General features: G+C 44.0%; 1 protein-coding gene across 3 annotated transcripts in view; it reads left to right on the forward strand.

The window, feature by feature from the left end:
- Window positions 1-24,927, forward strand: part of UBR2 (ubiquitin protein ligase E3 component n-recognin 2) — a 112,441-nt gene that overhangs the window by 22,750 nt on the left and 64,764 nt on the right. For 2 of the 3 annotated variants that reach the window (XM_074989592.1, XM_074989594.1), the window contains exons 9-14: window positions 8,399-8,506; window positions 9,348-9,436; window positions 10,772-10,870; window positions 17,553-17,716; window positions 17,801-17,900; window positions 24,337-24,465. In XM_074989592.1, coding sequence (XP_074845693.1) covers window positions 8,399-8,506; window positions 9,348-9,436; window positions 10,772-10,870; window positions 17,553-17,716; window positions 17,801-17,900; window positions 24,337-24,465 — 689 coding nt within the window. Of the gene's footprint in view, window positions 1-8,398; window positions 8,507-9,347; window positions 9,437-10,601; window positions 10,701-10,771; window positions 10,871-17,552; window positions 17,717-17,800; window positions 17,901-24,336; window positions 24,466-24,927 lie in introns of all 3 variants that reach the window. The other variant, XM_074989593.1, reaches the window with a different exon arrangement.

A 24,927-nucleotide genomic window follows, 5' to 3' on the forward strand; every position in this document is an offset into this window, starting at 1 on the left:
AATAATATCTAATGTTAAAACAGCCTACCTCAAATACATAACATGTTAAACTAATCCATTTGTAACTTTTGACACTTCTCATTCTATTTGTCTGTGTATGGATTCATGTTCCATGAATCCCAACATCTGTATGAAAATGCTGGATAGATGTACTAAAATTTTATGGGTTTTAGCAGAAACTGTTTGGGAATTGCGTTTGAATGGTGCGTGCTAACAGGGTACTCTTCAACCCAGGATTACTTTTAAGTTAAAGAAAAATTTAAAGTTGGGCATCTTAAATAGATGTCAGTAGTCCTTTTCATTTGATAAGAACTGATTGTTTTATATCTGTCACAGCGTAACTAGAAAATCAAATATGTATGTAATGCTCTCAAATCCAAGAAGCGAGGGAGGAAGTGAGCCAATGAAGCACTGAACAGATGACCAGGAGATTCCCTCTGTAGAAAGAGGGAATCAAGTTATGCAGTCTCATTTCATAGGGAATATCTTGTGAATTCTATGTGAAGGGTTTTCTTCCCTCTGTACAACATCAGTCTTATGGTTGTGGCTAGAAAAATAGAAGTAGGGAAATTATAACTTATTAATGAGCTATAGGTTTAACATTTGATTTGGTTTGATCTGTAGGCAGAGTAGTCCTGGGTGCAGAGTGCATGATCTGGGGTGGAAATGATGAATACATCATTTCTGGAGCTGACTGTGCCGGCTAATCATGCTGGTCCATGAGGCTTCTCAAAGTGTGGCGCTGCAGTGGTCTCCCTGATTTGCCATTGCTGAGATGACTCTGTCTGGGTTTTATGTGGAACCATTCTCCTGTTGTGAGAAGGACTTCAATGTGAATTAGGTAGTTTTCATTTCATGCCTGTAATGCGTGTTGTCCCCAGGAAACTACAGTGTAGCTTGTGCTAGAGGTCACATCCTTTTGTTTGTTTTGTTTGTTCCTTTTAAAACACAGGAATATTTGAGATTTGTTTCTGATGAGCTCCTAGTAATCTAAGTTGCTAAAGAAGGGCTCGGATTTTTACAACTTCTTACCAGGTTTGGATGAAAAGGTATGGAGGCTGTCTACTTTTTAAAACAAAACTCAAACTGTTTTCCTTAGACATTTTTTTTAAAAAGTAACACTTGAAAAAAAAAAACTCTGTAGGGAGAGGAAAAAGTAAAGGTTAAAGTTAGGGTATAGACAGGGGCCTCAAACATCAGTCAATTTAGATCCATTAGCATTGACCTGTGCATGCCTCCCATTAAACTAACAGGGTTCTGGACATCCATTGGGTTTCGTGCTTAGAGTCCTGCACAAATACAAAATATGTATCTGCATCAGATTCATCAGAACTACAAAAAAGGTCCAATCAACATAAATGGTATGCGAATATAGAACTGATAGCCAAGGACTTGCTGGGCTCTTTCTCTGCTCCTTTTTTCAATAGGAGGACTAGGTCTTGGAATTCTGTTTTGGAAAGTATGTGCATAATGTTTATTGCTATAAGTGTGATTAATTCACAAATGGAAATTGAAAAGTCAGTCTTGAAACTTCTTATTTTAGAAGGATAGTTTATCAGTTTCTTTTTTTTGGAAACAGTACTATACTGTTGCTTTTTGACTAGGTTGTGAGCAACAGCATACATTGTGTCATAATTACTATCCCTCAGCCATCCTGCAGAAGAGGATGATTAGGGACTAATCTTTTTCGAAATCAGTGATTTTTTGGTTGGCAAATACCCATTGTATCTTAATTCCCATAATGGAATTTCCAGCGTTTAATTCTCAAAATTCCCCCTTTCCATTAGTAAATAAAAAGAGAAAATGTGGGTTCCTGCTGCTAGAATTCTTCATGACTGCTTTATTAGACTTTTTTTTTTTTCCCCCCCATGAAAATCCATTTTTACAAAACATCTTTTGGAGAACAGGGTTTTGTACCTTTACATTGTAGATAAACATTCTGGTTTTTATAATTCAGTTATATGCAAATGGCTTTAAAGGGTGTACTACTTAGGCTTTCTACTCAAAGCTCTACTGTGGGTCAAGTCTGGTTGCATGGGATTAGTGAATATGACAGAATCTGGATGGAGGTATATATAGGGGGAAAAAGGTTGAACTCTCAACAGATTATGTAGAAGCTATTTGTAAATTTATAGTGAGAGGTCCAAAAGATAAACTAGGTCACTGATCAGATTTTTCCATCTCCAGGGTTTGAAACATTGGAAAAAGGTAGTCTTCATGAGCTATTTCTAATGTGTGTTTATTCTTCAGTTTCTGGAGTATGGTACAAGAAATGAAAAAGTTTGTTTAAAATGGTGTAGGTAGCCATTTTTATAATATTTTCCACCCATTAAACTGATAAGGAACCTTTTTTTTTTTTTTTTTTTTACTTTGCACCTTCCTTTTTATGACTTCAAATGGTCCCTTTCACTATAAAAATTGTTGTATTTTATTCCTGGATGTTTAAAATCAGGCTAATAGAACTACATTGATGCACCTAAATCAAGATGGACTGATTTTTTTCCCCCTTCTGAAAGATGCTGAACTCTTGATTTCACTGGCATTTGTGAGGTCTCAGAGCTTCTGAAAATGAATCATAACAAATGGGGTTCCGCAGGGATCAGTTTTGGGATGGGTTCTGTTCAGTATCTACATAAATGATTTAGATAATGGCATACAGACTATGCTTATAAAGTTTGTGGCTGATACCAAAGTCGGGGGTGGGGCAGGATGGAAGTGCATTGGAGGATAGGGTTATAATTCAAAATTGTCTGGACAACCTGGAGAAATGGTCTGAGGTTAATAGAATGAAATTCAAAAAGGACAAGTATAGAGTACTCCACTAAGGAAAGAACAATCAGTTTCACGCACTGGAAATGGGAAGTTGGTGTCCAGGAAGGAGTACTGTACAAAGGGATCTATGGGTCATAGTGGACCACAGCTAAATGAGAGTCAGCAGTGTGACACTGTTGCAAAAAAACCAAACCTAATTCTGGGATGCATTAACTAGCGTGCTGTAAACAAGGCATAAGAAGTAATTCATTCATTCCATTCTGCACTGATTAGGCCTCAGCTTGAATACTGTGTCCAGTTCAGGGCACCACACTTCAGGAAGGATGTGGAGAAACTGGAGAAGGTCCAGAGAAGAGGAACAAAAATGATTAAAGATCTAGATGATCTAGAGGGATGACAGAAAGTATTCGGGTTGATTAGTTTCGAAAGGGGAAGACTTGGAGGGGACCTAAGAACTTTCAAGTATGTAACAGGGTGTTATAAGGAGGAGGGAGAAAAATGTATTCTTAACTTCCATGGGTAGGAAAAGATGCAGTGGGCTTCAGCTGCTGTAAGGGAAGCTTAGGTTGGATGTGACAAAAAACTTCCTGACTTTCAGGGTGGTTAAGCACTAGAATAAATTGCCAAGGGAAATTGTGGAACTGTTGTTGGAGATAGGTAAGAGCAGATTAGATAATTATCTGTCAGGTTGATATAGATGGTGCCTGGTCCTGTTGTGGATGCAGGGGACTGGACTCAATGACCTCTCAAGGTTCCTTTCAGTTCCATGATTGTATGGTTATCTGCATGGCTTACGGATCCTAACTTCAGACATCTACGTTCAAAAACTTTTGGCTTATTCCATGATAAGTTTAAATGCAAATAGGTTTTGAAATAATGTGCTTTTACTAGTTAACATCCTCAAGAAAGGAAAAACATGTGCACTTAGTCAGTTCTCTGCTCAGATGAAGATTTATGATGTTAGTTTTTAGGGTGAAATTTTTAAAAGCACTATATACGTACATTAAAAAATCCCACGCTTGATTGGGTAGTTTTTCAGTGTAGCTGGATATTTCCAGTGCAGCCATATTTTGGCAGAAATTCTGCATGGGAGGCCAGATGTATGAGAGTCTTCTGCTCATTGTCTTCAAAGCTCCTAGCATAGGAGTTATGAAATACAATCAAGGCTGGACTCCAGAGACCATTTCTACAGAGGCAAGATCTTCTGGAAGATCTGAGGAGCGTCCTACATATGCAAGGCACTCTTTCGGATTTCTTCCGGAAGAAGGTGTCCCCTCTTCCAGATTCTGTACTCCGTTTCAGAATCAGGAAGAGGACCTTCTTCCGGAAGAAGGCATGTGTAGACATTCCCAGATTACTACTTCTGAAAAGAGCAGTCCTCCATGGCGACAGCCTGCTGGAGAGTGGGGCTGCTCTAGACACCCCCAGCGGGCCTCTATGGTCTCCAGGTCCTTGCAGCCTTTAGAGCTGCAAGGACACAGAGACCCCATGGCAGGAAGCTGAGAGTATGAGAGAGGCAGCGCGTGCAGGGCTGCCTGCCACACTCCCCCGAGGCCCCACAGTGCCCAGCGAGTCCCAACCCACAGGGATGGCCAGCACCCTGCGCTGCCCAGGGGAGCCCCAGGAACCTGGACGAGGGCAGCCAAGACCCCAACCAGGCTCCAAAACGGAGGGCCCCCTCCTGGACTGAGCCAGAGCTCCAGGACCTCCTGGGGCTCTGGTGCAATGAGGAGGTCCTCGGGGACACCAGTGGGCACTGGAGGAATGCCCCAGTGTTTGCTCGCATCGCCCAGGGCCTGGCTGCCCATGGTCACCCCTCCTGGACACTGGAGCAACTCAGGTGCAAGGTGAAGGAGCCGCAGCAGAAGTACATGCGGGCCCAGCATAGTGCCTGCAAATCCGGCCGTGTCCCTGCCAGCTGCCCCTTCTACCAGGAGCTCTGGGACCTCTTGACTGCGGATGACACCTCCCCACCCCACTCCACCGTGGAGACAGCTGCACCCGAGCCCCCTGCTGCACCGGAGGAGGATGACGAGAGACCCACCACTGTGGACGTCCCATCTGATGGGGAGTCCACAGATGAGTTTCTCATCATCACGGTGCCCTCCACCGCCAGCAGCCAGGCCTCCTCCTGTCAGGCATCACCCAACATATACAAGGCTACCTCAGGTAAGTGCGCACAGTGGAAAAGCACATGCGGGGAGGGGGGACACCTGGGCCCCAGCCCTGGGCCATGAAACTCCAAAGCCTGTCCCCGCTCCTGCTCCTGCTCCTGCTCCCTCTCCCATGGAGCGCTCCCCCCCCAAGTGTGCTGAGGCACCCCCCCCGGGCAGCATAGCTGCATCCAGAACCCCCCACGGGTGAGCACCCCCCAACCCACAAGCCCGTTGCCAGGGTGGGCCACCATGGATAGTGCCCTGGCCCTGGCATCATGCCCAGTGGCCGCTGTGGCAAGTGCACACAAGCCCACACGGTGGCCTCCCCTGGCACCTGCCCATCCTGTGGGTCTGTGGAGAGGGTAACCAGCTGGGGAGATTGGGGCCATGCCACCCAGGTCCCCCACCCACCCCCATTCTCTCTCAACAGAAGTACCACCCGAGGGCCAGGGCAGCTGGATGAGGAGCCCGGGGCCTGCCAGCTCCATCCAGGCCGGAGGACCCAGCAGCCCACTAGCTGGCCCCACACCAGCCCCTGCTGCGCAGCGGCCACGGGTGCGCCGGACCCAACGCAGCCACCACGAGGAGGAGGTCGTGGCCTACGTGGCGGCCCTCCGCCACCAGAACACCCTCGCCGAAAGACTGCTGGCCCTCGACAGGGCCGAGCTACAATGGAGGCAGGACACATGGTGGGAGGTAGTGGGGAAGCTCCGCACCGTGGGCTGGGCCCTAGTGGGCCAGCCCCCCTGGAGGCCCCCCTACAACCCCACCTGCTGCTCCCCTGCCTTCCCTCTCCCTCTGGTCCCTCAGCTGCTCCTGTGCCCCCAGCCCATGACTCTGAAGACCTGGCCACCCTATTGCTCCCGGGCCTGCCTGATGCTGCACTGAGGGACCTTGCAGCATGCTTGTGGCCCCAATGGGCCCCATGGAGGGTCACCTGAGCCACAGCCTGCCCCCTCCGGCCCCTCCGCTGAGGCTGGGCCAGGTACTGACAGGCTGTACCTGACAGTGCTTCTGGCCCCATCAGTGCCCCGCGGGGGACTGTGCACCCGGGGTGGGAGGGGTGCTGGGGCTTGTGGCCTTCCATCCCATCCCTTGATTAGGGCTCCCCACTGTTCCTGTTCCGCTCCCTGTCCAAGTTTAAGTGCCCCTGCCCCCTTACCCCCGTGTATATAGTTCACTCCCTATCAGGTTTTTGTCATTATTTTTATTATTCACCATTTACTGTTCATGTTGCTCATGGTTGATAAAGGTTGAGGGTTAAATACATGTTAGCATTCTGCACCCCCCGTGTCCCTGATTACTGTGGGGGTTGGGGGCCTGTGGGGAGGGGTGCAGGGGTTAGTAGTCCCCTTGGCTGAACACCTCCTGAAGCACCTCCCAGATCCGGAGCCTGTCACTGTCGAGCCGCCTGTTGGGGGCCGCGGAGGGCTGCTGGTAGCAGGGGGCCATCTCCACCATCCAGCCCTGGGGCAGCGTCCCCTTATGTGTCTTGATGAGATTGTGGAGTGCGCAGCAGGCGGCCACAACCTGCAGGATTCTCTTCCCCCACATCAAGGTGTGTGAGGAGACACCTGAGCCCCACCTTCAGACAGCCGAAAACACACTCGCCAGGATACCGGGCCCGTGTGAGCCGGGAGTTAAACAGCTCCTGAGAGGGTGTGAGGTGGCCCGTGTATGGATGGATCAGCCAGGGCTGGAGTGGGTAGGCCGGGTAGCCCATGAGGCAAAGAGGTATCATGATGTCCCTGACAGCACGCTCTCACCAGGGCATGAATGTTCTGGTCTCCATCCTGCGGAACAGGGTGGAATTCACAGGATCTGTGTGTCATGTGCCCTTCCCAGCCAGCCGACATAAATGTCCGTGAACTTCCCACGGGTGTCCTCCACTGCCTGGAGCACGATGGAGCAGTACCCCTTGTGGTTGACGTGTCGGCTGCCACGGTGGTCCGGGGCCCTGATGTATCCCCTTGATCACCCTGAAGCGCTGGGGGAACCTGAGTGCGGAGAAACCCTTGACGACTGCGTCCAGGTCCCTGATGCTCACCAGCACGTGGTTGATGGCACTCACAACCTGAAGGGGAATGGGTACACTCGTGGGCAAACACAGAGGGGTCCCTGCCCCCTTCCGCCCCCTTCCACCCCCTCCCTCCCTACTGGGCCCCTCCTGCTGAGGGACCCCTCCAGCAGCGGCCATGTGGTATTCCTTCTGGGCTAGGCCTGCCTCCTCCCCCCTGCCCCGCCACCCTGCTCCCTTCCAATTGGTGCCTGGGGTCCCCCGAGCCTACTGGCCCCCGCCCTCCCGCTGGTGGGGCAGGGTCTGGGGCAGGGCTTACTTGGAGGACGACAGCCCTGACGATGGATGTGCCCACCCTGAACTGCTGCCTGATGGATCGGTAGCTGTCCAGGATGGCCAATTTCCATATGGTGATGACCACATGCTTCTTCGGGGAGAGGGCCGGCCTCATCCAGGTATCCTGGCATTGTAGCATGGGGGTGAGCCAGCTGCAGATCTCCAGGAAAGTCTCCTTCTACATCTGCAGGTTCTGCAGCCAGTGGTCATTGTCCCACTCTCCTATGGCGACCCTGTCCCACCAGTCCATGCTGGTGGCGTGGGTCCAGATACACTGGACTGGTTGGAGGGGGCCTGGCAGGGGCAGTGGGGGTGCAGAACCCATGGGCCTGGGCCTCTGTCTCCACAGGAGGCTGAGGAGGGTGGCCAAGGAGGATGGCTAGCCTGCAGGTGAGGGCAAGCCTGCTGTCCTGCGGCTGCTGAGGTCCATGCCTGCTGGTTAGTGGGCACTGGACAGGGACCTGGGTCTGGCTTGCTGTGCACAGACATGGCTGGCCTTGGCAGCATTTGCAGGGAGGGTCTGTTTGGGTGAGGCTCTTTAAGGGCTCCCTGGCTGTGCAACCCCGTTCACGTTGTTTCCTGCCCTGCTCTTCCAGAAGAGTGCCAGTGCATGTATAGATGCACTCTTAAGAAGAAGGGGTGGCTCTTTCGGGGTCCTGTTTGATGTGTAGATGCACTCTTCCAGAAGAGGATCTTCCAGAAAAAGTGCTATGTGTAGAAATGGCCAGAGAACAGGGAAAATTCCCATAGATTAGAAAGCCATGGCTCAAAACACTGGGAAGACAAAACCAGCATTTACGTCCACCATTCCACCAGACCTTAAACTAGCCTTACTCGTTTTGAGTGTGTCCACAAGCAGCTTATAATCAATACGTGCCTGCCTTGGTGTTCCCACTTTCAGAATTGACTCTTTTATGTACTTTCTTATTCTGAAGGGACAGTTCAAGAGCAAATGATAGTGGAAGATTTGTTTTAGGCCTTGATTATTCTTGTTTGTTTAAAAATACTGTATAGAGATGTACACTCAGTATATTATGTAAACGTTCATTATGCTACACACACATTTAAACATAATTTTAGTGTTAACTATTGTTTTCTGTGACTTGTTTTTGTTAAGATGGCCTTCGTCGAATATTGTGTCAGGTTGGTTTACAGGAGGGACCAGATGGTGAAAATTCTTCCCTTGTGGATAAACTAATGTTGTCTGATTCTAAACTGTGGAAAGGTGAGTTGTGTCCCCACTTTTTTAGAAATTTTTTTGTGTTTATAGAAAGCGCTCTGGTAACGTTTTTATTTTGTCATATCTGTTCATGTTTTAGATGTTTTTTAATGCCATCCATTATAAAAGCTGTTGTCTGCTTTACAGATCTACTGTGTTTTACCTCTTCCCAAATTTGGAATATGCTGAATTGTGAAATTGTGAGATGGTCCTTTCAGCAAGAGGCCCAACAGTGCAACTAAGGGGTTTGGACTGGTACACTGTATCAGCAAAATACTTGTAACTGGTACGGTGTACTGAAATAGCCCCTTCACACGGGGTCTCCCTTTGTCTGTACAAAAGCCCTGCTGGAGAACAGGGCCGGGGGCAGTAGAGCCAGAGCAAGAGAAGCTGCCGGCGTTTTGTTCCTCTTCCCGCTCCAGTTCTCAGCAAGGGAAGGAGCAGAATGCTGATAGTTCCTCTGCCATGATTTGCACCCCTCCCCAAGCTGTATCCTCCATTTTAAAACATTGTAATTCTGAAATTGTCCCTCCTTACCTGGCAAATCCTAAGAACTGTTTCTCAGTATTTCGTTGAAATATTTGCCTGGGTTGATAATGGTGCTGAAATGGTGTTGAAAAAGTATGAAAGATGAAATTACCCTACATGAAAAGTATTTTGGAGCAGGTGGGGGATCTGATGCTTTTCCTTACCATTTTCTCTGAACTGCCAAATGTTATCAAAGCACTATTGCCTTGTGATTGGAGGGCAGAATTTTTTCTTTCTTTACACGACTACCATTACAGTAGCTTCCATGATAACCTGCCAGTCAGTAATGGCAAAATAATATTTATATCTTTCTTAACAGGTGCTAGAAGTGTGTACCATCAGTTATTCATGAGTAGTCTGCTTATGGATTTGAAATACAAGAAGCTTTTTGCTATCCGGTTTGCAAGAGTAAGTATTTTCTTATTATATGGAGATATACTTGTACTTTTGTCATAGCACTGGAAGGGACCTTCAGAGGTCATTGAGTCTAGTTCCCTGAACTCACAGCAGGGCCTATTGCCATACCTAAAAGATTTTTTCTTTTTTTAAACTATTTGCCCCAGATCCCTAAATGGCCCCTTGTGAGATTGGCCTGCCAAACCCAGGGTTAAGAGTTCAATGCTCAAACCACTGAGCTATCTCTCCCCCTATGGAATAGAAAATGCTTCAGAATAACAGCCTGGAAAACAGTTTCTAATGGGACACACAAAACTAATGATACTGTGGAATATTGATCGGGTTTATTTTTTATATTTAAATAAGATCTATTGATTTCCTTCTATTCATAAACTCAATTACCTTTTATCTTACTACCTGGCAAGAAAATAAGCCTTTTTGATTCCCAGTCTAATGCAGTAGTGAGATTACCTCTAACACAGAATGCATCCAGGCACTCTCAGAGGTCTGGAGAAGTCTAGGCAACTTTAGCTTTTGAGGCCACTAGCCTCAATAAAAATAAAAAATGACACACACAAACAAAATAAATCACCAAAAAAAAGACTGAGGCATAATTTGACTATTAACAATACAGAGCCTTTTTCTGTGTGAATTCACTTATTATTGAGGGATGCATATAAAAAAGTAGTGAAACTTATCAAATGCAAAAAAATTAACAAGTGTCAAAATTTGAGGCTCCCTTAGAACATGAAGCCAATGTCAAATGGTTCTCCTTCTTTCCCTTCATTTCCTGTATTGGCTCTGAATGCATCACCTTTGATACTTTATCCTGCTCAACTAATCATCTAAGAATCTTTTACTTGATAACTTATTGTTGATAGTACTATCCAGAGGTGACCTCTGAAAGTCAACTACACTTGAATCAGTTATTGCTGATGATAATATTGTCAGATGCTTTTAATTAGCTTTCTGATCTTCTGCTTACTTTCATAGTGTTAATTAGAATAGGTGACTAGATTTTGTGTGAACCAGTAAATTGTCATGCCCACTGTTTTCTTCTTCACTATGGATCAGTACCGTTCTCTGTCAGAGTAGAATATCTCCAGTGCAGACATTGAATTTAAAGCAAAAAACAGGTCAGTGTGGATTAGAGGTGAATTTCCCCCTTGTTGTTTAGAATTACCGGCAGTTGCAGACAGATTTTATGGAGGATGATCACGAGCGAGCAGTGTCCATGACTGCTCTATCTGTCCAACTCTTCACTGTACCTACTCTGGTGAGTAGTGCTTGTTTTTTTAAAAAACTGATAGTTGGCACTCCTTGCCTTTTTTGCCTCCTTCTTAATAGAACTATGAGAGATTGCAGAGTGATTATGTGAAAGATGACCACGACAGAGAGTTCTCAATTGCTGACCTCTCGGTACAGATATTCACAGTGCCTTCACTTGTAAGTACTAAAAATGGTGGGGGGGAAAAAAAGAAACTCTCTTTTTGTTAGGTTCTGCACTAAGATCTTGAGCTTATTCACCACTAGATTCCTCTGAAAGTTTCTAATACTATTGTGCAAATCACTGTGTTGTTTGCTTTATGGAAACTAATTAATAGTTTGTAAATATAGGTAAAATTTACTAACTGGAGCTGGACCTGTGCTGCTGAAGTTTTGAATCTCTTTCTGATTGTCCTAGAGTACAAGAATATATGACACTTAATTTTTTCAGTAATGAATGTATATAAAGCGATGACCATTTAATAAATAGTTTTAACTTCTGACCATGCCAAACCAAAAGTGACTGACAGTATCCATGCTAGCCATTTTAGGGTGCAGTTACAGTGCACACTACTCCTTGATATAGCACTGCAGCTACTGTACCTCCATTCCACCCATACATAGTCATGAGTATTCACGTAAGGATCCTTGTCATGGAATCTGATATTATTAAATCCTCAAAGAGTAAACATGCAGTTTCTTTTGCCCTTAGGTTCAATTTTTTTTTTCCCTTGAGAATTCCTATCTATTTTTTCAGGCTAACTTTCTTTCAGCTCCTCTGTTCTCTCAATGCCTGAAGATATCAGCCAATCTCACTCCAGCCTCTGGGTTTCTCTGGGAAGGGTTTGGCTTAAACTTTTTTTTTCCTTTTCTTTTTTCTGAAAGAGAGGTTTCCACAGCATCTTTCGTCTGTGATTGAATCTTGATTAGCTGCCTCAGCACACCACTGTCCTGCTTCTCCCACATATGAACTTGTTAGCTGCTCTCTCCTGATTTCTGGTTTTCCCCTTGTCTGTGAACTGAGTACACTCATTTTTAATTTAAACAGACGAATCTGTTACCCTAGGTTTCCATTAAAAATAAACTGCTGTCTTTTGCAGAATTTTGAAAACTTTTTCTAAGTTTATGTCCACACTATGAGAGAGATTTAATTTTAAGGCATTTAATATTAAAACATCACTGTCTTCACTATAAATACCATTAGCTCCAATAAGGGAGCACTAATATCGTCGGAACCTGCTGGGTATAGTGTGAAGTTTGAATTTGAAACTTCAAATCAAGTTCAGTGTAGAAGCATCATGTTTTAACATCAAATTTATTAGCCTCCAGAAGTGTCCCATATGTATCCTGCAACACTACACGGTTTTCCACTAGGTATGGCTTCTTCCTTCTCCGTTGCTCTCCAGGTGTGCAGGAAGGAGGTCATAGGAAGCCTGCAAATCTGCATTTGAATTCATCATAGGCCTGGAAATATAAAGGGCATCTATAATGAAAAATATCTTTCATCCATCGCATCGCACCGCATCAGTAGCCATCTCATTGGTAACCATTTAATTCAGTCATGAACACTCAGGATAGTGATCTGCCTAGTAGCTGTCAGTCTCACAAGAGAGCTCCAGCATGGAGCCACCAGGAGATTCTTGATCTTCTTTCAGTTTGAGGAGAGGAATCAGTGACAAGCAGACTTCATGTGTCCAAGAGAAATGTGAACATATATGAAAAGATCTCGCAGATGATGATTGCCAGAGGTTACTTCCAGGACTCTACTCAATGCTGAGTGAAGGTGAAAGAACTCTGACAAGCCTTTCACAGAGTCTAGGAAGCCAACCAGTGGTCCAGGTCATTTCCACAGACCTGCCACTATTATGAACAGCTGCATATGCTTCTTGGTTGGGGGGCCCCACTACATTGCCCACTCTTCATTACGAGAGTTGTGGAGGCACTGGTCTGGAGACCAAGGTGAGCCAAGAGGAGCTGGGGAGCCAGGAGGAAGAGGCCAATGGAGAGGAGGATGGGGGCAACCAGCAGGGGCTCGAGGAAGTTCTTTCCAACAGCCCAGAGGTCTTCACCCTAGATTTGGAACTGGTCCCTATACACCAGTCCCCAAGCCCTAGAGACCAAGCTGTTCTGGTGCTAGAAGTGGGTTGTGGGTGAGTATAGGTATAGCAGTGGGTATAGGTTTTCTATGGATCTGTGCCCCTCAGAACAGTGTGTTAATATTTCTGGCTTCTCCTTTTTGGAGATCTTCTCAAAGGCCTAATTCAGGCACTCTTGTATTTTTTGCAACAGGTTTTTGGCCAGGCCTGACTTGTTGTGGCTTCCACGGTATCACACTTTGCCACAAGAGGCAACCAGATGTGATCTGGTGTCATGGCAACACACAACATTTTGTCACATATTCCAGGCTTGTGGTCACACAGGATGAGCAACACTTCATTGTCAATATCTGTTAGTTTTAGGAGGGTGATGTCTTCTTTGGCAACCTAAAGAAGCATGGGAATTTCGATTGGATTTTTTTGTAATGCTTCCTGCTCTTTTACGTTTCGCTGGAGTGTATTGCTGCACTATGTGACTGGTGCATGATCCATCCATCCATCCACATTCCCCCCCTCCCTCACAAGGGTGGCAGACTCTCCTGACCTTCTCCCCTCCCATTTCCCTCCCCACCCTGTATATATATATTTTTTTAAACTTTACTGAGTTCCCTCCGCACCCGGCCATGCATGTGACTGGAATCAAACCCTTCCCCACCCGTCCTTCTCACCACACAGCTGCCAGGCTCTGCAGATCCTTCTACTACAAACAGGTATGTGCAGCACAGGTGTGTTTGCCCTCCTTTTCATGGCCTTTTCTCCCTGATGAGGGCTGTGCCAGTGACCGCTGAGAGACTTTTTTTCATCCCTACCTGGCAGATGGCTGGACCCCGCCCCCCAGCATTTTTTTAAATTCATAGAGATCCCTCTGCACTCAGCCATCCACCTTGCTGGAATCAAACCGTTCCCTCCTTATGACACAGCTGCAAGTCTCTGTGGGCCTTGCTCCTTGCGGAGGATAGCTTCAGGAACAGTCAAAAAATCTTTCCTCTGCTCCAGGACACTGGGTGGCTTCCTCCTCTTTGCACTCTCGCCCTCCCCACAGAAAGCGGACAACAGCTTACCATATCAACAACAAAACGTTCTGGATAAATGATGGCTTGTGCATGCTTTGAATGCTATCCTTAATAAGACTTAAGTGGCCTTGCAAAAAGCAAGTTTCCGTGATAGGAGAGAAAGAGACCCATTCATTCCATGGATAAGCACTTAGCGTGAACTGGATGTCAGTTTTGATATTCACTTTCCATCTGTCATGTGGCAAACCAGAGGGAGGACGCGGCAAAGCTCATAATGGCACTGAGTGACCAAACAGAGGTCCTGTGCTCCATGCTGGAGCTGTAGAGGGGCTCGCAACACAGCAGTTGGGAGTCTGCTGAAGACTGGTTACCCACCCCTCATCATCGCCGTCCCTGAACGCAAGGAGGGAGGCTAAGGACAGCCTGCTGTGTAGCCTCAAGGGCTCTAGCCCCAGTGGCCACTGCAAAAGGCTCTTCCACCGCCCTTGACAATGCTTATTTTCCCTGCCACTTAAATCTCTCCTTTCCCAAAAACTTACTCTTTTGAACTTGGTGTGATATCTATATCTAGATATAGATACATAATTTTTTTTTTTTTTGGACATGAACAAATAAACGAGCTTGGTGTGTGTTTTTTATTTTTTTTGGACGTGAATGAGTGATGTGGTTGATAGCACAGCTGCCTGCCACTATGCCAGCGTCTACAGAGGACTTGCAGTAGAGGCACCTGGGCAGAAGTGAAGGGGGTCGATAGCATAGGTGCCCACTATGTCAAGGTCTGCAGGGGACTTGCAACAGAGGCACCTGAGAGAGGGTGGAGAGGGCCGATAGCACAGGTACCCTTTTTTAGAAAAATAATCCTTCTGCCTGCAGCTTCACCCCCTACCACCAACTAAAAGTATTCTTTCAGTGTAAGACACAGTCTAATTTATTGGTTCACATTTCGTGGGGAGTGCAAATCAGTTTGGTGAATAGGGGTTGGTTGTTCTTACAACAGAGTGTTTTCATGTATGTGGCAGATCATTCATGAAGCTATGTCTTAAAGTGTCCCTGATTGCTGCTGGCTCTGCATGCTTATTGGTGAATGGCCGTGTAGGTGGCTGCAAGTATGCCCTGTCCATGGCCTCAGCCTTGGTATTTCAGGTGTTCAGTATTCGCAGATGTTATGCAAAATAACACATGCTATAATCACAGTGGGGACATTAGTTTCATAAAGGTCCAAAAGGGGCAATAGACGTCTGAACCTCACTTTTAAATGGCCAAAGGCATATGCAACTGACCTTCTGCACTTTGAGTCCAACATTGAAGTTTTCCTTGCTGGGGTCCAGGGCTCCTGTATAAGGCTTCATAAAGCAAAGGAGTCAGAAGGTAAGCAGTGTTGCTCAATATTATGGTAGGCATCTCCACGTTGCCACTCTTGATGTTCTTCTCTGGGGAAAAAAGTCCCATCCACGTGCATTCTGAACAGCTCAGAATTTCTGAAGATGCATGCATTGTGAACCTTCCCTGACTATTCCCTGTTGATGTTGGTGAAACAACCTTGTGATCTACCAAAGTCTGCAAAACCATGGAGAAGTAACCCGTTCTGTTTATATACTTGGCGGCCAGGTGGGCCAGGGCCATGATGGGCATGTGTGTACCATCTATTGCCCCACTGTCGTTAGCAAACCCTTGGCCAGCAAAGCCATCCACTATGGCCTGTGCATCTCCCAGGGTCACGGTCTTTCTGAGGAGATGCCAAGAGATGGCGATTGGAAACCTGCATCACCACGGCACCCAGTGTACATCTGCCCACCCCAAACTGATTCGTCACTGACCGGTAATTGTTGGCCATTGCAAACTTCCATAGAGCGATTTGCCACTGGATTCTGTTAAAGTTGGCCTCATCCTTGTGTTGCTGCACTTTAGGGTGGGGATCAGCACATCACAAAGTTCCATAAAAATGGAATTGCATATGTGAAAATTCTGCACCCACTGCTGGTCATCCCAGGACTCCAAAACGACGTGGTCCCACTAGTGTGTGCTTGTCTCATGAGTCCAAAACTGCCACTCCACTGTCTTTAATGCAGTCAGGGAAGCCAGCAGTTGTGTTCTTGTACTTTAGTAGAAAGATTTCCTCTCCAAAACTACCACCACCACCATCATCATCTTACTTTTTAATCCACAGAAAAATTGCACTACAGTCTGGTAGGTTGTGGCAATGGTGTGCGCAATGACTTGAAGCTTTTGAGGATCCATGCATGCAATAATGCTGTGTTGAAGAAAATGGCATGATCTCCCATTCGTTTTCGCACAGTTACTGGGTGCGCTGAATCCTGGGACAGTGCTTTACGTTCTGGGATAGTGACAAACACCCACAACAACTGGGGCTAAGGCACTGTGGGATAGTATCAACAATGCAGTGCTCATACAGTCGAACTTGGATAAGGTAATGGGGATGTGGAAACTCGACATGGAGAAAAGCTGGGTCGAATTTCCAGAAGGTTCATGGACACTTAAACTTGAATTAATAAGAACGAGGTTTAAAAAATCGAGTTTATTAAAAGTCAAATTTATCTTGTCGTGTAGACATAGTTTAACAGGAACATGACTGTATCTGAACTGTAAAGTGTTTAAAGTGAAGAACACTTAAAAGAGTAGATGAACTCAACAAAGAATGTCTACATGAAAACATCTTAAGAAGTTGAATAAAATGAGGAAAGAAAATCACTTACTTAGAATTGTTTTTATAAATAATTCTCTTGGAATATTTCCAAGTGGAATCAACTGAACGGTTGATAGCAATTTCTGGGACTGCATGGAAATCCTGGTGGTCAGGAAGATCAGTTAGGAACTGACTTCAGGAAAGTAACTGTTCTAAATAGTGGCATGTTTTTAACAGTTTGCTACATGCTGGAGGTGTCACTTGAATATGTTCTTACCTCTTGATTCAGGAAGTCAGGGGTCTCTTCGAAGCTCTGTCACTGACTTACCCTGTGAGGTAGTCTGTATCACTTAATCTTGGTTTGCTCTTTTGTAAAATATCGCTACCATTTGCATTGCTATTGTGGGACTTATCTAGGTAGTGTTAGTAAATACTTTGAATAGCCTAAATAAACAAAATTTTAAAGCATGTTCCCAAAATACAATTTTTTCCCAAAGTATTAAGTGTTATCAGAGAGGGAAGCCTGCAAGGAAATATGAAAGAGGTGAGAGTTGTAGCCATAAGGGCTCAGACAAGGAAAATCCTTTTTTTTGTGGTATAGAGGTGATATTTTAAAAACTAGTTCAATTAGAGTAAAAAGGCTCAGTCTCACTTCCAGGTTCTTTGGTAGCACATTTGCCCAGCTAAAGCTATTATATATTGGCTTAGCTTAACTGAAAGTGTATGTAAAATTACTCTTGTACAACATTCTCATTTGGTTGTATGTGTGTTATAATCATGTACTTTGTATGAACTTGATCAGCAAGGTATTCAAGCAAGTGCCTGACTTTTTGAGCATGCAAATGATCGTTTAGGATTTATATACTCAGTCAGGCTTGTTTCTAATTATTTAGTTGAAGTAGGCAGTAGGTTGTTTTGCAGTTGCATTTTCATTTTCTCCTATGAACAATTGTTATAAAGAAATGCTAAAATGTAGAGGAATACTAGCAGCGTAAATAGTTTGGCTGAGAAGGCATAGATTTTACTGGCGAAGATGCAATATTAATTTAGCCTTTCTCCAGTCATTAACATCTGTTGACTACAACAAAATTTAATCTACTTTCTCATAGGCTCGAATGCTGATAACAGAAGAAAATCTTATGACCACAATCATCAAAACTTTTATGGACCACTTGAGGCACCGTGACATCCAGGGCAGGTTTCAGTTTGAACGATATACTGCTCTTCAAGCTTTCAAATTCAGACGGGTTCAAAGTCTCATTTTGGATCTCAAGTAAGTGTGTTGATAATAACCACACTAATGAATACCTGAAAAATTATTAAAACTAACTCACAAATTTGTTTCTCCTGAATTCAGGTATGTCTTGATAAGCAAGCCATCTGATTGGACTAATGACTTGAGGCAAAAGTTTCTAGAGGGTTTTGATGCCTTCTTAGAGTTACTGAAGTGTATGCAGGTATGGGAATCTCTGAAATTTAAAAAATTAAAAAACATACATTTTCTTTCTTAGTAAAATGAGTATTGTTAGATGTAGAAAAACTTGTCTGTTAGTATAATTGTTACTTCAGAGTTCTTGCACTCTTCGGGAAGAAGTGGGTCTGTCCCATGAAAGCTCACCTAATAAACTATTTTGCTAGTCTTTAAAGTGCTACTTGACTGCTTTTTGTTTTGATATTAATTTCCTGTATCTGTTGACTTCAGTGTAGTGTGGTTGAATTACACTGCAGTTAGAATCGCAACAAATGTTCCTAAACTTTGTGTACATAAAGTATGCATTAACTTCCTTTTGCGTTTGTTGGGGAGAGAGAGAAAGAAGGGGGAGAATAAAATCAAAGGTGCCAGTCTATGTACTTGATGTTATCATGCAATAACACAGTGCACACTTCAACCTGTGAGCATTGTCAGCCTAATCTGTCTTAACTAGCTTTTGCTATATTTGAGTGTTCCAGATATTTGTTTTAGTATTACCAAGTGCACTTGGCTCTGTACAAACATATTGGGAAACCAAGTCCTTGTGCCGAGGAAGCTTATGAATATGTACACATGATGGTATTCTCCTAATGTAATGTTTTTGATTCGTTAATACACTAAATGTTATCCTAATTTTTAAAGTACTTAGCAACTAGTTGTGCTTTTGTAAAGATCAACTACTGTGAGGGCAAAAAGGTCTGACCAAGTAATGTGGAGGCTATATCTGCACTACAATGTAAGTTTGATTTTTGTTAAAATCAGTTTTATAATGTTGGGTTTTATAAATTCAAATTTGATTATACTCGCCTTCCCACAAAGTCAACTTATTGCCGCTACACTCAATTGTCAAACATCGACTGTTGCAGCAGTGCATTGTGGAGACTTATCCTGCCGTTTCCTCAGCCCCATAACATTCTGGGTATTTTCACTGGTGCAGTATAGGGAAAGAAATTTCCAGCAAGTGGTTGTGGGTGTGTGATGTCATCTTCCTGCAGTGCATTGCCCTCGTTCCCTCTCGTAGAAAGCAAATGGCCATTTTTTTCAGAGTGAAAGGAGTAAAAGCCGGGAATCCCAGGACAAGGAAAAACAAATAGGTTGGCTTCAGAAGGTGTAGTGCTCCAGGCAAGGGGGGCTGAGGTCTGTCATACTGCCCCGGGATCACCCAGTTGTCTGTCATATCAAGTGACACTGCAGCCTTCCCCATCCGCCCTTTGAATCCAGAAACATCATCCCTGAAAATATTCCAGCTCAAAGAAGGAAAACAATAGTAAAATCAAGGGGAAAAGAAGGCAATTTGTGATGTAGGATTTTTGGGCTTCACTACATAGCCATGTGCAACATGGAGGAACATAAGAACATAAGAATGGCCATACTGGGTCAGACCAAAGGTCCATCAAGCCCAGCATCCCATCTGCCGACGGTGGCCAATGCCAGGTGCCCCAGAGAAGGAGAACAGAAGACAATGATCAAGTGATTTATCTCCTGCCATCCATCTCCTGCCCTTGTTATGAAGGCTGGGGCACCATACTTTATCCCTGGCTAATAGCCATTTATGGACCTAACCTGCAAAAATTTATCAAGCTCTTTTTTAAACCCTAATAGAGTCCTGGCCTTCACAGCCTCCTCGGGCAAGGAGTTCCACAGGTTGACTGTGCGCTGTGTGAAGAAAAATTTCCTTTTATTAGTTTTGAACCTACTACCCATCAATTTCATTTGGTGTCCCCTAGTTCTTGTATTATGGGAAAAGGTAAATAATTTTTCTATATTCACTTTCTCCACACCATTTATGATTTTATATACCTCTATCATATCGCCCCTCAATCGCCTTTTTTCCAAACTGAAAAGTCCCAGTCTCTCTAGCCTCTCCCCATATGGGATCCTTTCCAAGCCCCTAATCATCTTAGTCGCCCTTTTCTGAACCTTTTCTAATGCCAATATATCTTTTTTGAGGTGAGGAGACCACATCTGCACGCAGTACTCGAGATGTGGGCGTACCATAGTTTTATATAGGGGAAGTATGATCTCTTTTGTCTTATTATCGATCCCTTTTTTAATAATTCCTAACATCCTATTTGCCTTACTAACTGCCGCTGCACACTGCGTGGATGTCTTCAGAGAACTATCCACTATAACTCCAAGATCCCTTTCCTGATCTGTCGTAGCTAAATTTGACCCCATCATGTAGTACGTGTAATTTGGGTTATTTTTTCCAACATGCATTACCTTACACTTACCCACATTAAATTTCATTTGCCATTTTGCTGCCCAATCACTCAGTTTGCTGAGATCTTTTTGTAGTTCTTCACAATCCCTTTTGGTTTTGACTGTCCTGAACAACTTGGTGTCATCTGCAAACTTTGCCACCTCACTGCTTACCTCATTTTCTAGATCATTGATGAACAAGTTGAACAGGATCGGTCCCAGGACTGAGCCCTGGGGAACACCACTAGTTACCCCCCTCCATTGTGAAAATTTACCATTTATTCCCACCCTTTGTTTTCTGTCTTTTAACCAATTCCCGATCCATGAAAGGACCTTTCCTCCTATCCCATGACCACCTAATTTACATAAAAGCCTTTGGTGTGGGACCGTGTCAAAGGCTTTCTGGAAATCTAGGTATATTATGTCCACTGGGTGCCCCTTGTCCGCATGTTTATTAACCCCTTCAAAGAATTCTAATAGATTAGACAGACACGACTTCCCTCTGCAGAAACCATGCTGACTTTTGCCCAACAATTCGTGCTCTTCTATATGCCTTGCAATTTTACTCTTTACTAGTGTTTCTACTAATTTGCCTGGTACTGATGTTAAACTTATCGGTCTATAATTGCCAGGATCTCCTCTAGAGCCTTTTTTAAATATTGGTGTTATATTGGCCGTCTTCCAGTCATTTGGTACCAAAGTGGATTTAAAGGATAGGTTACAAACCACTGTTAATAACTCCGCAATTTCACATTTGAGTTCTTTCAGAACCCTTGGGTGAATGCCGTCTGGTCCTGGCGACTTGTTACTATTCAGCTTATCAATTAATTCCAAAACCTCCTCTAATGTCACTTCAATCTGAGTGAGTTCCTCAGATTTGTTGCCTAAAAAGGCTGGCTCAGATTTAGGAACCTCGGTAACATCTTCAGCCGTGAAGACTGAAGCAAAGAAATCATTTAATCGCTCCGCAATGGCACTGTCTTCCTTGATCGCTCCTTTTATATCTTTATCGTCCAAGGGCCCCACTGCTTTTTTAGCAGGCTTCCTGCTTCTAATGTATTTAAAAAACATTTTACTATTGTTTTTTGAATTTTTGGCTAGCTGTTCCTCAAACTCTTTTTTGGCTTTTCTTACTACATTATGACAGTTAATTTGGGAGTGTTTATGTTCCTTTCTATTTTCCTCACTAGGATTTGACTTCCACTTTTTAAAAGCTGCCCTTTTCTCTCTCACTGCCTTTTTAACATGGCTGTTTAGCCATGGTGGTTCTTTGTTAGGTTTCTTACTGTGTTTTTTTATTTGGGGTATACATTTAAGTTGGGCCTCTAGTATGGTGTCTCTAAACAGTTTCCATGCAGCTTCCAGGGATTTTAGTTTAATTACTCTACCTTTTAGTTTCTGTTTAACTAGCTTCCTCATTTTAGTGTAATTCCCCTTTTTGAAATTAAATGCCAGAGTGTTTGACCGCTGTGGTGTTCTTCCCAACACAGGAATATTAAAAGTTATTATATTGTGGTCACTATTTCCAAGCGGTCCAGTAACAGTTACCTCTTGGACCAGATCCTGCGTTCCAGTCAAGACTAGATCGAGAATCGACTCTCCCCTTGTGGGTTCCTGTACTAGCTGCTCCAAGAAGCAGTCATTTAAGGCATCAAGAAATTTAATCTCTGAATCCCGTCCTGAGGTGACATGCACCCAATCAATATGGGGATAATTGAAATCTCCTATTATTACTGTGTTTTTTATTTTGATAGCCTCTCTAATCTCCCTCATCATTTCAGCATCACTATCACTGTCCTGGTTAGGTGGTCGGTAATATATTCCTAATGCCATATTCATATTAGAGGAACGAATTGTTATCCATAATGATTCTATGGAACATTTTGATTCCTTTAGGATTTTTACTTCATTTGAGGAGGAGCTTGCCAAATTTCCACATGCATGAATGATTTCGTGCCCTAGGATCACTCAAGTGTCTGTGCCATCTCAATTGGCCCTCCAGCCACTTCCCTCCCTCAGCCTTGAAAGCACCTCTACCTGGGCAGAATGGTATGGCTTCTATCTGATAAGCCAGCTGGTGTTCCAGCTGTAAGATTGCAATATCCATCCTCCCTCCCCACTCACATTCTATTAGGGGTGTCATGGTATGTGGGACTGTCTGTTGAAAAGCCAGTTGACAAGGGCCCTTCAGTGTGTTGGTCTGGCCAGGGGGCCAGCCCTGATTGAGTGTATGGGGGCCAGCTCCTGCACATTCCATTAGGTGGGTGTTGTGGAGTGGGGGGATTGTCGTTTGAAGGACCAATTTAAATGCTTCCTTCCACCCAGTGACAGCAAGCCCCTGAAATCTTTGCTGCAGGGGGAGACTTCCCTCCCCAGCGACAGCAAGCCCTCAGAAATCTTTCCTGCCTTTGAAGCCTTCATCATGTGCAAGCCAGGACGTGGTGCTGTCTGGCAGCATGGTCCACTCTGCGCAGCAGGCATGTCCTTTTATTGGCTCAGGGGCTAGCCACGTGCGGCATGGGAAAGATCCTGACTGCATGGCATCTGGGGGCACTGCCCTGTACAAATGTAAACCACAGAAAAGAAGTTTCTTGGCCTGTCATACAAACATGACACTCCAGCCTAGCCACCACGTGGTACAGTGGGGCACAGGGGCCGGCACAGTACTGAAAAGAAAAATCCAATTGCTCAGCTTACAGAAGGAGCGACAGAAACATGAACTTCCTGTTGGGGCTATTTTTAATGGGTAGATGCACTCACTGTGCTGATAATAAAGAAGTTTCTTGGCTTGTCATACAAGCGTGAGTCCACAGGCTAGCTGCCATGGGCTTCCTAGTGTTGAATTCAAATTTGTGGGTTTCCTGTTTCATGTGCACCTGTAGAGCAGTGGAGATGGAAGCTGCCAGAGCGGACAGCTGTGGGGCATTATGGGATACATACAGGACACCTCCAAAGGCTAATAGTCAATTTGAAGACATGGTGTTTCCTCACTAGCCTGAATTAGAACTATTTGAACTTTATACTATGACATGGCACTTTCAACGATGTTATAGTATCAACCTTAGCGCTCCCTAAAATTGACCTAATGGTAGTTACAGTGAAGACGGTGATGCTGTAAAATTGATCTAACTGCCTTAAATTGGACTTTATCATGTAGCGTAGACATAGCCTCAGTCTTCTCAGTGGGTGCGTCTACACTTACACTCCTCTTTTGAAAGAGGCATGCAAATGAGGTATAAATTTGCATATTTAGTACATAATTTGCATATTCTAATTTCAAAGGAGCTTCTTTCGAAAGAAGAAAGCCAGTGTAGATGCTGCTCTTTTGAAAGTAAACCCCATCTTTGAAAGAATCTTTCTTCCCATTAAATAAAGGGAAGAAGGATTCTTTTGAAGTTGGGTTTACTTTCAAGAGAGCAGCGTCTACACTGGCTTTCCTTTTTTTTTTTTTTTTGAACGAAGCTCTTTTGAAATCAGAATATGCAAATGAGGTGTCAAATATACAAATTTATACCTCATTTGTGTTTTCGATTACCTCATTTAAATGCATCTTCGAAAGAGGAATGCAAGTGTAGACACACCCTATGCTTTGTGAATGGATAGCATGCTTCTTTCCAAAAACTTTAGTTTTTGTTCATCATTTTAATAAATTTATTATTGCTGAGGTGATGCTGTCATAATTAGATCACACTTGAATGTCTTTGCAGATTTTTAATTTTTGATCCACAAATGAATAAAAATTAAATCCTTAGAAATGTTTCTAATGAACTGAACTTGATATTTAGAAATTTTTCCTTGTAAGGTTTTCCCTCTTGAGTAAATACCTGTGTAAAAAGAATTCATGATTCTTAATCTGCAACTCAAAATGCTTTCTAAATCAAAAATAGGACTTGCCATACCAGATCCGACTAGTGACCTCTTTAGTCCATTATTTTGTTTTTGCATTCTGAAACGTTTAATGCCGTTTTTCTAGTTTGTTTTTTAAATTTGGATCTGTGAGTTCTCTCCAGATCCTTTCTGTACTTTTTGTGATATGAGCAAACTGTTTAAACTGTGGAAGTAATTACTCAATCTTGTCAAAACAAAAAAGCAGTCATGTAGCATCAGACTAACACAGCCATGTCTCTGTCACTATAGTCAATGTTATGCAAGGATCCGTGAGAAGTGTGATGGGGGACGGGTATGACAGAATTAATCTGTATGATTCTTTGTGTTTTTAGGGTATGGATCCAATAACTCGTCAAGTAGGACAACATATCGAAATGGAACCAGAATGGGAAGCAGCATTTACATTGCAGATGAAATTAACACATGTTATTTCAATGATGCAGGACTGGTGTGCTTTAGATGTAAGCTGCTTCTGCTTTTACATTAGAAAGAAAATTCAGGAGGATGCATATTTGTTAATAGTGATAGAACAAATATACGTACTTAAAGATTTATTTTGTCCAGAAGCAGTATGTAAATCTGTGATTAATTAGAGCTGCATAGGCCCTGATTAACAAAAAGTTATGGGTATGATTCCTGGAATGGACGTGAGATCACACTGAAATTTTGGAGTTCAGATCAGTATCCAAAAGTTTGTGTTGACACTATACCTTCAGAGTATGCTTACTGGTGAAGAAAGCAGGGAGTAATATTGCAATAGGGTAGTCATCAAGTCCTGTGCCTTCTGAGAAAAACAGATTACTGAACTCTAGCCGGATGAGCAGCAGTCCCTATGATTACAATTCCTTAAGCAGACCTGCTGAGTAGGACTTCAAATGTGATGAGGATCCTTTTAGAATTTGTGAGCCTAGAATAGTCAAATA

The sequence above is a fragment of the Carettochelys insculpta genome, chromosome 3, assembly GCF_033958435.1.
Source record: "Carettochelys insculpta isolate YL-2023 chromosome 3, ASM3395843v1, whole genome shotgun sequence".
NCBI lineage: Eukaryota > Metazoa > Chordata > Testudines > Carettochelyidae > Carettochelys > Carettochelys insculpta.